Source organism: Larimichthys crocea, chromosome VII (assembly GCF_000972845.2).
Source record: "Larimichthys crocea isolate SSNF chromosome VII, L_crocea_2.0, whole genome shotgun sequence".
Lineage (NCBI taxonomy): Eukaryota > Metazoa > Chordata > Actinopteri > Sciaenidae > Larimichthys > Larimichthys crocea.
In genome coordinates, this window is record NC_040017.1 from 2,246,890 (window position 1) to 2,259,640 (window position 12,751).

Sequence of the window (12,751 nt, forward strand, 5' to 3'; positions counted from 1 at the left end):
AACACAGTAGTGACAGCAGAGCATTTCAGCTTAACAAATGAAATATTTTTAGTAATATTTCATATCTTTTAGCTGAAAAAAGTTTCAGTTCCCTCTTGCTACTTCATATTTAGAAAATATCATTGAGGTTATAGACCTGTACACTGCACTGCACAGTGGTTTTAAATACATATGTAAAGAAAACAAAGAAAACGAAAAAAAAAAAAAAAATTAGCTTACAGTTTACAGCATGTACAGTATACATTTATTTCTAAAGAGACTTTTACCATATTCTCCTTCTCTCCTATGATTTATTGTAACAACATGTAATATAACACATAGCTGGGTAAGCAAGGTGTCTGTGAGTGTGCATGCTAATGATAGTGAACTTTCTGATTAAAGAGCAGCCATTGTGACTCCGGTTAACCTGATTATGGTTTATTGAAATCACCATCCATACACCGTCTGTACCTTCAGACTCAGCTCAACCAATTAAGTTTCATCTTTAGAATACATGATTTAATCATAAATCTAAAGTTATATCAAAATCATTTTACGTACATAGAATGAATGGGTGAAAATGAATTCTGACATTAAGAGATTTATACTATTTGAATATAATGTACTTTATGATTTTTGGCTCATGTCAGTGGTCAGTGAAGCATGTCAGTATAGCAGAACATAGTGAACCCACAGTGGGATGTGTACAGTAAACATGGTTTGTTGACAGTCACTGTACTTTCTCATTGTTTGGGTGGCTGCAGACAACCTGCTTTATGTATAAACATTATAATGGTAATCACAAATGAACCATTTTTGTTCCCTTTTGAACTCAGTATAACAGTTTACTAAGACTAAGCTGCGAACTGGCTTTGCACATTTGATTAAGGTACCAAAAAACAGAAGTGACCATAAAGGATTGATACTACTCCAAATATTACAAACTAACATGTTTTAAATAGTATGTGGGCTATGATTGAACAAATCTATATTTTTACTGCAACACTCTTACCCCAGAGAGTTCTAACTGACCTCCCATCAACAAACTGTCATAAAACTCCATCCATCCATTATCTGTAACTGCTTCTCCTCATCAGGGTCACAGCGGGGATTGAGCCTATCCCAGCTGACTTTGGGCGAGAGGAGGGGTACACCCTGGACAAATCACCAGCTCATCACAGGACACAAAAAACTAAGACAAATCTAAATAGACTTATTTGGCATGTTGGAGGCATAGTGCTATGTAAAAGTACTGCGAGATGTAGAGCCTATTAAAATTCCACTGTATTTCAGCTGTTAGGGAGAACCCAGTGTACAGGACCCCAAACAGAACTTTCTGCAGCCTGCCAGAAGTCAAATCAAAATCAAATCAAATCAGATTTTATTTGTATAGCCCAAAGTCACAAAGTATATTTGCCTCTGAGGGCTTTACAATCTGTACAGGGAGTGACACCCTCTGTCCTTAGACCCTCGGTTCCAGTGAGGAAAAACTTGCCCACAAAAAACCTTTAACAGGGAAAAAAGGTGGAAGAAACCTCAGGAAGAGCCACAGAGGAGGGATCCCTCTCCCAGGACGGACAGACGTGCAATGGATGTCACGTGTACAGGACAAATCAACACATACATATTGTACAATTACAATGACTGATAACATGACAATGAATTACAATTACAGAAGTGTGGGTGAGTGGACAGTGTGTGTTTCCCCCTCTGAAGGACAGGACCCAGATCGCTATAATAGGAATGTATTATGTGTTATGGAATTATCTATCCTTAAGTTACACGAGGTCACGTGTGCGCCGTGTGGTCCTCTGCAGTATTAATTGTATGTCTTAGACTGGGTGCTACCATATCTCAACACTGTGGTGTCCAGGGTCGAAGAGACCTGTTGCTGCCTTCATAGACATAATAGATAGCTTGTTGTTGACGTTCCAATCTGCATAAACAGACATCTGTGTCTCCAGACTAGAATATGATGGCAATAACACCTGCATGGGTAAAGACATTCTCTTTGACTAATTCTGGGCGTGTAGTATTTGTGGTGTTATCTTGGGGTTTAAAGTCTATCCACCAGGATGAGTTGGGCAGAATGTGAGACCGACTCAGGAGACCATTCTCCTTGATCAAGTGTCAATAAATAATACAGCATAAGACATCAGAGGCTCCTGAACACTTTCTGAACTCCTGACCTCACCATTGACCTTTGACTTCAGCAATTTCTCCACAACATTATGTATTATGAATTATGTTCAGGTGCTCAGGAGCCCAGAGAGCCCCCTTCTCAGGATTGGATGATAGATTTAGGGGGGATCCTTATTGCTTAAATACTTTGTTTGGAACCTCTTGTTTCTGTGTTTGAGTGGGATAACCTATTGTAGTATTTCAAAATAAAACGTTTGACCGCATCATGGTAAATAGTAAATGGACTGTACTTATCTAAGTACCTCCATAACAACGTCTGCTATGCTCACAAGACTACTTTTTTCCACTTGTTTATGAAGTTATATTTGGCTGCACATGCGTTGGAAGAATCCTCATCACCTGAGCTTGTAGCAGATGAATGGTGCAGCAGGCAGGCTGTAGTTCCAGCGTGTGTCCAGCGGGGGGAGTCGGTTGCCCGCCTGTCGCTGCAGGTCTGGCCGCTGAGAGCTGGGCTGGAAGCTCCAGCTCTGATAGCGTTAGCTGAGAGCCAGTCTGCGGCTTGTGTTCCCTACGAGCCGAGCTGCGCCCACTGACCAGCTGTGCACCGTTTGCTGTACTGGAGAACAGTGAGTATTTCTTCTGATAAACGACACGTGTGCTCGCAGTGAGGGGACACTCTTTGTGTGGAGACAGCGGCGATGGGGCAGGCAGTCAAAGTCGGGCTGGCTGGATCATTTTCACGGATCCCGAATGTGTTGTTCCAGGATGTGCTCCACCAGAAGCAGGGCAGACTGAAGGCTGTGTGACTGGAGACAATTAGGCTAGTTAGCTCGCTGGGTTGCTCATTGGAAAGTGAAAACAATCACACTGATTTACTGTGTGCGTGTGCTTTTGGCGGCGTTTTCCTCCTCCGTGGCAGAGAAAGGCAAACATTTGTTATTAGGTAACATAACACCCAGCAGTAGCTCGGCTAGCTAATGTAGCCCAAAAGCTACACCTATTTTAGCTCTGTCATTCTTTTTGTCCCGACTTCATGTTGAATGCGGACCAGGGCTAATGTGGCTCTGTGTTCCAGATACCAGCACCGTGTCTGAACCTCAGCAGCCAGAAGAGAAGCAGAAGAGGGCTTTAAAGAAGCAGCACAGGCTCTTTGTTCAGAGCCCTTAGAGTCCAGAGGACGGAGCGTGACGCTAATGTTGATCCGAAACTGTCCATTCACTGCCACGGCCTGTACACAGGACACACAGACAGGACACACAGACAGGACACACAGACAGACACACAGACAAGGAGTCAGGAGACACGCCATTAATAAGGTTTTTGGTGCTCCTGTGGATTGGTTTGGAGATTGGATGCTGTATTTCTGTCAAACATCAGTGTTTCAGTGTGTGTGTGTGTGTGTGTGTGTGTGTGCTGTCATGAACTGTGAAACCTTTCACCGTCCATTGATCAGTGACAGCTCAGGCTCTTGTCAAACACCAGCAGCTGAGTGAATGAACTTCTGGGAGGATCCACTAATATTACCATGCCATAATTACAGAGGGAGGAGGCTGTTTGTTTGGGACTGCAGCCTGTGCTGCCCTGTGGAGACTGAGGGAGAGAGCTGTGTGTGTGTGTGTGTGTGTGTGTATGTGTGTGTGTCACTCAGCAGCTAATGAGAACCAGGCTGAAGGATGTGTATCTGCCTGTCTGCTTGTGGCAGGAAGAGTCCCTGATTTTTGAGGGTTTGGAGAGAGCCAGTTAAAAATGAAGCCAGGAATGTGTTTTGGTCCTGCCAAGCTCCTCCAGTGGGCCTCTGTAATGTAAAAGTGTTGGAGGTCTTCAGTGATGGAGTGCTGTGTCTTACAGGGCCTTCTGCACATGTGAACAGTCGGGCTAACTGCTTCTGAGAAACATGAAGTTCTTGTTGATGTCAGTCTGAAGCTGTTTTATTATTCTGCAGCATAAATAAAGTCTAAAATAAACAATAGCCAGATGCTGGTGGGAAGTAGGTTATTGAATATGTTCACCACTTCTTTCTTTCAGAAGTTATTGCCTATTTGAATCAATTGAAAGCCACAGCACAGTAATACACAATAAAACTGCTAAATAGTTTGGTCAGGCTGTAAAACGTGCATACTCAGGTTACTGACTCAGACTCTCCAGTCTGATTTTGACATTGCAAAATACAATTGAATACGAATGGGGGTTTTATCCACATCACTCACCTCTAGCCTGACAAATGACTCAGTTTATTATATATTGTTGTTGATACATTTTGTGTGGGTTGTCCAGTGAACATGTGATGTGAGATATTAAAGGTCCAGTGTGTCAGATTTAGGGGGCTTTGTTCATAACTCTGTTGTTATTAGTACATAATCACCTGAAATGAAGAGTCCTTCAGTGTTTGTTACCCATGAGTCAGTCTTTACAGTGCCGACACACTGGATCTGTTGATGGACATTTTCTATAGAGAGCAGGAGATCTGGCCGTGCAGTGCATTTTGGATACTGGTCCAGCGCAGTGCAGCAGGCTCACATTCATGCCACAAACATATTTTAGTGTGCTGTTTTTCCAAAACCAAGTACTGCCCAAATCACAGTTACGTCACCTGGCAGTTAGATCATGCAGTGGACCAGTGTTTTCTCATGTGTCCTCGCCAAATTTGTGCGTCTACACCACTAGTGTTGTAAAGCGTTGCACACTTTCCTGACATGGAGCTCAAAAAGAACAGGCGTACAGGGTGCAGAGTGGGAATGAATCAAAATCTGCTATATGATGTAAGTTTGACACAGTGTGCTCTCCTCTCTCTCTCCTCAGGGGAGTCGTCCCTGTCGGTCACAACAAAAGCACCTGACTAGTGAACTGGACCTCCAACCCTGTGGGGAAAATAGAGCCAGGTTAGACGGCGACGCAGCGTTTAGTTTGTCACCATGTTTAATCTGATGAAGAAGGATAAGGAGAGGGAAGGGAGTAGGAAGGAGAAGAAAGATAAAAAGGAGAGGATGTCTGCAGCAGAGCTACGCAGCCTGGAGGAGATGAGCATGCGGCGTGGTTTTTTCAATCTCAAGAGGGAGGCCAAGCGTGAGTCCAAGAACAAACTGGAGATCTCCAACCCCATCCCCATCAAAGTGGCCAGCAGTAATGAGCTAACTCTCACTGACATTGAATCGGATGGCTTGAGCAACCGAAGCAGCATGGTTCTGGATGACCAGCTGAGTGCTGCCAGCTCCACCGATGACCTGAAGGGTGAGGGAGGTGGAGGACAGGATGGACACCGCAGCTCAGTGCGTGATCGCGTGGCTCACTTCGGTTCACTCGCCAAGCAGAACTCCTCGCAGGTGGGTCAGATGATGAAACGCTTCTCCTTTTCCCAGAGGAGCAAAGAGGAGAGCCCTTCAGAGTGCTCCACACCTTCAGGCCAGAATTCTGCTGCCCCATCACCGCAGGTGGAGAGCAAAGTTTTCAGCATGCTGCGCAAGCACAGCCTCAGGCAGCAGCCTGAAGCACCAGCCCCCCAAAAAATCTGCATCCCCGAAGTGGTCGACAAGACCTTCCCTGCACAGCTGCAGCTGCCAGCTGTCGTCGCACCGAGCGCGCCAGAAATCCGTGAGCTGGAGCTCCAGCGCCGTAACACTGGCGACTTTGGGTTTTCTTTGCGCCGCACCACCATGTTGGACCGCAGCCCTGACGGAGGAGTTTACAGGCGTGTGGTACACTTTGCAGAGCCTGGTGCCGGCACCAAGGACCTGGCACTGGGGCTGGTGCCGGGTGACAGGCTGGTGGAGATAAATGGACGGAATGTGGAGAACAAGAGCCGGGATGAGATAGTGGAGATGATCCGTCAGTCAGGAGACACGGTGAGGCTGAAGGTGCAGCCAATCCTGGAGCTGAGTGAGCTGAGTCGCTGCTGGCTGAGGAATACAGAGGGGCAGCGCAGGGAGGCCAGACATGTAAGTATCTTGTTCACTTTGTATGTCCAAACAGATAAAGTCTTTGGCGCTCTGCTTTGATATGGTCAATGTCTTTAATCTGACAGGAACATTCACTGCAGCAGGAACACAGACTCAAACTGTTTCTAAGATATCATATCGGGGTGTCACTAAAGAAAGCTTCCAGCCTTAATGGACTGAAAGAACAGCGTGGAGTCATGACTTTCATTCTGGCCCTGGCTGTACACAGCATCTGTTTAAACTGTGCTTTTCTTACTAAGATAACACTTTTGATCATCTTTTTTTTAAAAGCCTGAATAAAAAAAGTCCAACTGAAAAAAAATTCCATTCTTCTCTGTAAATTAGGTGTCAACATATGTAACTATGGCGATGAAACAAGTCCTGTTTTCAATAGACTTCTTTATACTTTAATTTCCTTTGGGGCATTTCATCATGTTTATCTTTACCTGTTATATTCAGATGAAGGGTGTGGGGTCATCTCACAGATTCCCACCCTTCAGGTCATTTTGAGGCTCCCGGTACCCGTGTCCTTCCCGCTCTTCCTGATGCACAGATAGTGTCACTTGTTGTTGATGATGGGGGATGATGCAGTGCTTGGATTTCCACCATGTTCTTTCAGCTGATAAAGGTTCTGGAGCAGGAGTGGTTGGGTGATAGGAAAGACCTGTAACTTCCAAACATGAACTCATATAATGTGTAGCCAACCTGAGCGACCAGACAAGCATTCACTGGGGAAAACTCCAGTCTGCAGGTAGTTAGCTAATGAGCTGCTCATCATGGAAATGTACCTGCAAGGGTCACTTGGGTCTGGTTAGATACTGGTGTGCTCCATGACATGTAGGCTGTGGCACAAGTTAGTTTAACAACAGCTCTGTGGCAGCCTACTAGCTGCAGACAAGACCTTTAAAAAGCATGTAGACAGTATTTCAGACTAAAGAGAGATGGCTGAATGTGATTTCAGTTGGACTTGGAAGGAAGTCAGAATTGAATGGAACTTATGTTAATGTCAGAAATGCTTCTAGACTGGCAGACGTCTTTCTCTGGAATACTTTTTCTAATTTTGTATTCTGTGTCTAAGTTAGCGTATCTCATTGTCCGGTCGTGATGTGGGTGATGGAAGTTTGAAGAGGAGGGCTTTGGTGCCAATTTTAGCACTCTTTTTTTAATATAAATATCTCTTATTGTTCTGTGTGCGTTGTCAGTGATCAACAGTGGTTTGAATCACCCACACATCTTCTCTGCGACTCTCTGAACATTATGCAACAGAGTACTAATCTGCACTGCAGACCTTTGACATGTTATTGTATCTCTCTTTAGGTTCTTTCTCCTGGTTACACCAGTTAACCAAACCAAACCTTATATCCTCAGACTCCAGTGCATTTCCTTGAAAATCTAACATTTCTCTTGTCAGTGTTGGTGGATATTCAAACTGATGTTTTTGTGACACTGAATGAATATAAAGTCTGGCATCCTCTGGGGATCGGGGCACCTCCTCACCACACCTCAAATTTCTATAAACAGTTGGACAAACTGTCCAAAATCCCGATCAGAGAGGAGGTGCTGTTCAAAATGTCTTCAGTAGGCAGACCTGCATCCAGATGTAGAGCAGGTATGAAGTGAATTTATAGAAACCTTTGGAAAGAAGAAGAGAAAAACCATGAAGCCAACATTAAAGCATTGTATTCCCCTCTTCGCTCAACTCGTACATAGTTTTAAGTCTCTTCAGTGGAGAGCCTCCATCACAGCAATCAGGAGGAGTTTTGTGTTGTTGTTTTTTCTACATTTTAATCTCACTGAAGGTTTTGGCTCAACATATTTCTATTTCTCAAACCTCTGACACCCATAGAGCAGGGACAGGAGTGTGAACTGTGTGCTGAAAAACAAAGTAGATCCAGATAATTGCATCAACACATCTCACACTCCTGACAGTCACTCCCTCTTACGGTCCATTAAAGGCTTATTGTGTCCGAACACACCTAAGTTGTTCTTGTCGCAATTATTTACCATCAGCTCTCAAAGGTGAAGCGCCTGCTGTGACTTCACCGAAAAGGGTGTGGCGACGTGACACAACTGAGCCGACACGGAGCAGAGCAGCAGTCCTTCACTTTTCTTCCTCCGTGTTAACCTGTCGTGTCGATGCACTACGCATACTGCACAGCAGCTGCTGCTGCTCTCACTTTCTGTTTCACAGAAACACACTCACTAATTATTCCCAGTCCCGTTGACGTTGGTGTTTTTTTGATCACTGTTAAATTAGTATAAGCTGCTGTCAACAGAACGCTCCCGCGCAGATGTTTCACATATATCTTCCAGTGGATTCACATGGAAACCTGCAGAGAGCGTCAAGCTTAATTGACAGAAGCCTATGTGATTAAATGAAAAGAGAATAAAAGGAGCACTTACTGTATGTCAGCATGAGTGTTCAGTCATCTGCCTCAGCCTGGTTTTAGATGTTCTAATGCCATCTAATTGCCATAAAGCCAAAATCCTGTAATCATGGAATGTTTTGAACCTGACAGACAAATAGATAGCTGCACTTAAAATAATTAGAGTGGAGTCTTGCTGAAATGATTATCTGATTGATGGAAATGACTGTAATGACTTCCTGTCTTCAAACCATATTTGGGTTTTGGGCAGTTGGTTGGACGCAGCAGGTGATTTGTCACTGTGTTTTCCTTTTTGAAGGCTTCATCAGATTTGTAGCCTGCATTAACAGTAGTGTGAGTGTCCTCTAGTCAGGCTTTGCTTGGCAGCATCAGAGGGCTTTGTTTGTTTGCTTCCATTGGCTTTGGTTCAAGGCTCCTTGTGACACAGTCAGACTGAAAAGGATTCTGGTCCCCCCTCACTGCTCTGGGAGGCAGGGAGTGACGTCCATGTGTCGTCCATGTTGTCTTTTTCCTTACAGGACACAAGTGGTGACTGATTATAGAACAGTGGGTGTATGACTGGATGAGAGACCTACTTTGTGTCATGTGAGGAGCTGCTGGAATGATTTCAGCAAACAGGAAGTGAACACCGTAGGGAGCTTGGTTTAAGCGTATAGGTGGTGCTGAGTCAAGCACACACTCCTTTAACTTCAGGGGCCTGATTTGTGTGTGTGTGTGTGTGTGTGTGTGTGTGTGTGTGTGTTAAACAGCAGGCTGTCTGTGTCTCTTTGTCCACAAATTTCAGCAGCTTGACCGCTGGCTGTAATAAAGGCGTGCTGACAGAAGGCCATCATTCAGTCCTGACAAAGGCTTTAAGCAACTTCCAGGTCACATTGCTCCCAATCCCAACAGTTGCTGCTAGCTTCTCTCCATCTTATTATATTTCTCATCCAACTCTTTAAACAGTAGTGAATAGGACTGGCAGTTGTTGAGTTGCGTTACTGTACAGATATTAAACAACACACTGTAGATAGGTCATGAGATTTGTTCCTCAAATCAGACCTTTAAGTCAGACTCTGCTGTATTTGCAAGAGATCAGATCAGATTTGTGCGTTCAGACATCGACAACCTCCAATGGTTACCATGGTAACGACACAGGTGCCAGTAACTCCATGCACTGGTTTACATGTGTACAGTCTCTCCATGAAGTTCCAGTACACAGCTGATGTCAGCCTGTTGTTCTGTGCTGTCTGTGCTGGCCTGCCAGCAGCAGCTCGGCCGCTCTGATGCATCAGTGACATTTGTCTGCTTTCATTAAACAGTTCACCCAAAGTACTTCACTCTCCACCCTGACTGTGTAGGATTATCAAAATGTTAATCACTACTTAAATTAGCCGACACTTTGTTGGGTATAACCAGTGCCGTGGAGAGAGTTATCTTCTCTGTTAGTCAGATTAGAACAGCTGATCTGCCACCAGCAACATCTGCCTTTTCAGCTGGTCAGTGATCAGGGTCAGTGCCAGGCAAAAGACCCGGGATGTTTTGTACACTGCTTTCTGCTAAGACATGTCATGCTTGGTACTATAAAAGTGTTGAAGTTTAAGATCCACCCTTGTAATGAAATGACTCACAAATCTGAAGAACAATACCTCTGTATGACTACTATTCTTTATTTCTGTCAAATCTGATACACTCAAACAAACAATCCCTATCAGAATCTCTGACAGAGGAGGACAGACAGGAAGCTCCTATTATTATTTAGCTGTGAGCAGTAAGTGCAGGATATTCTAAAAACACACTAGGATGTTTTAGGAAAGGAGGAGATGACTTGTCTCTTCATTATTCTGAACACGAACTGAAGTATGTCTGAGAGAACGTACAGGAAGTAAGCCTGCTGTTGCTTTAGGATGAAAACATGAGACTGTAGTAATGATGATAATGATGATAATGATGATGATGATAATAATAATAATATAATACTAATAATAATAATAATAATAATTAATAATAATAATAATAAACTAAAACAACAATAACAATAATGGATTGATACTACTTCAAATGAAATACCTTATTAATAAAAGCACCATAATAAAGATAGGACTGATAAGAGTGTAGTCCCCTTTCAAACTTTGATCTGATGATTGTGTGGTGGTGTAGCAGTGCAGTGCTGAGGCCTGCTCCAGTCAAACCTGATGTACAGCATTCAGCGCTGACTGGCCACCCGGGCTTCCCTCTGCAGGATGGATGCTGCTCATGTGGACCTGTGTTTGTCAGCAGGTTCCTGTTGTTTTCCGGGTTCCCAACATTAGCTGTGTCTAGAAGCAGCTTGTTCCTATTCACCGTCAAATCAATTCAGTCTTTGAAATAATGAATATTTAAGCAGCATTTCATGGAGATCTCTAATGACCATCCAGGCTGTTCTTAAGGTCATTTGTGGGCACTGGCTGTTGTTGTTGCTTGTGCAGTGAAATCTATTCTTTCATCTTGCACTCCTCACTTCCTCTCTTCCTCATCCCCCCTCTCTGCTGTTCACCATGTGTACCCTCAATAGTGCCTGTTAACTTTGGCACACTTGATGTTATTTTGACCCATTCAGGAAGCAATTCTGACTAAATTCACTTCCACTTTAATTCAGACCCGCTCAAACTTTTCTGCTTCATGTGCTGACATCCAGATAAATTCAAACTTTTCTCCACTTACATTGTCAGAATGTTACTATTGTGATGATAACAGGAGTGGATAACTTGAAATGTGTCATTGTTCAGTTATACAAGTACGAGAGCGTTCCTGCAGAGATACCTCAGACAACTTCCTCTGTTTTGAAGCAAACTGCCTCATAACAAGACTTTCCTGTCTTAAATACACCCAATTAAGGAGATATCAGATCGGTATTGGGCATAATATCTGGACATATTTTAATGGATTGGTATCACCCAAAATAAAGCAGGTGAAAATCCGATTCTTTCTTCACAGAACCTTTTCCTCATTAGCAAAGAGTTGCAGTGTACAGAACATTCAGGTACAGTAACTATTTCTCCTTTCATAACCGGCCTAAAATGAAATCTGTTGCCGGGTCATGTCAGCTGTCGCTAAGGCAAAAATGAATCTTTGCGAGCTGCTGTTTGAACTCAGGCAAAGGTTGATGATGATATAACACCACTGTACAACTGTAAGTGTTTCTGTATTCAGGCAGTTTGACGTTGAGGCCGTACACTACAACACATCACCTTAATACAGCAGCTCTCAATTGGTTTAATAGAAACAGCGTCTATATTTGGTATGGTACTGAAAATTGTACCTCGATACTGTTGGAACATGAAAGAAATGGTGATGATGGTGATCAGGTGACAATTAGAGCTTGAACTTTGCATCACAAACTCATGATTCCTGTTGTGAAAGATGCGCTGGTTTAAATATATCCTGTTCTATGAACAGACCTCCAGTACCTGTACCACACTGTGATCACTTCCACTATGTACACCTGACCACTGGCAGATTTGTTCTGGACTGAGCCGTTTTCTTGTGGCAGAGCTACCTGAGCACCCAGTTCACATGTTTGGAATTAAAGACCTGTTGTACCTTTCAATGGCAACTCTAAGAGAGAAATGCAGCAATCAATAAGTCTCTGTTTTCCATTTATTTGTTCTCTCTGTGTCTCTCTGCTGCTCATCAATGGGACTTTTAAGGGGAGTTAATTTTTATTAGGGACTGCAGATGAAAAGTAGTTGTAAGCTAACTCTGGTGCAGTGCATCAAATGTAATCGTTTATGTTAAATACAATACATGGTCCCATTAAATAAATGAATGAAAAAAAAAACAAACAGTGAAGACAATAGAAGTAGAAGCCAGCAGTCATACCTGATTTCTCAGGCACACATTCATGCTTTCAGTAGAGCAGGCCAGTAGAGCCAGTTAGGCAGTGATCGTGTGTGTGTGTGTGTGTGTGGCTTCATTTTCATCACATCATGGTCTCATTGTATAGTACTGAAAGTACAGACTGACTGTGTGTTATGCATTCATGTGCACACGAGAAGCTGACATTTTGTCAAGAACTCCAGAATTCAGACAAATCAAATGTTTCTCCTCATGTTTCCTCCCAAATCCCCCAAAAAAGAAGCACATTGAAGGTAGAATTCCACATGAGGTTCAGGTATATTCAAAGGGTGGAATGTTAACATGAGTTGTGTAGTTGTGAATTATTGCTCAGGAAGCTGGCATCCTCCTTGTGTGGCAGAGTTTCATAGATTTTCATTCTTCCAACTACATTCATGACAAGCCTGTTCATTGGGATGATAAAGAGTGTGGAAATTATTAAAGCAAATGCGTCAG

General features: G+C 43.4%; 1 protein-coding gene across 3 annotated transcripts in view; it reads left to right on the top strand.

Annotated features, from left to right (window-relative positions):
* The first annotated feature begins 2,559 nt into the window (after positions 1–2,559).
* The window catches only part of myo18ab (myosin XVIIIA b), a 112,570-nt gene continuing 102,378 nt past the window's right edge, over positions 2,560–12,751 (top strand). For all 3 annotated transcript variants that reach the window (XM_027280822.1, XM_027280823.1, XM_027280828.1), the window contains exons 1-2: positions 2,560–2,747; positions 4,921–6,053. In XM_027280822.1, coding sequence (XP_027136623.1) covers positions 5,034–6,053 — 1,020 coding nt within the window. In that variant the 5' untranslated portion in view covers positions 2,560–2,747; positions 4,921–5,033. The remainder of the gene's footprint in view (positions 2,748–4,920; positions 6,054–12,751) is intronic.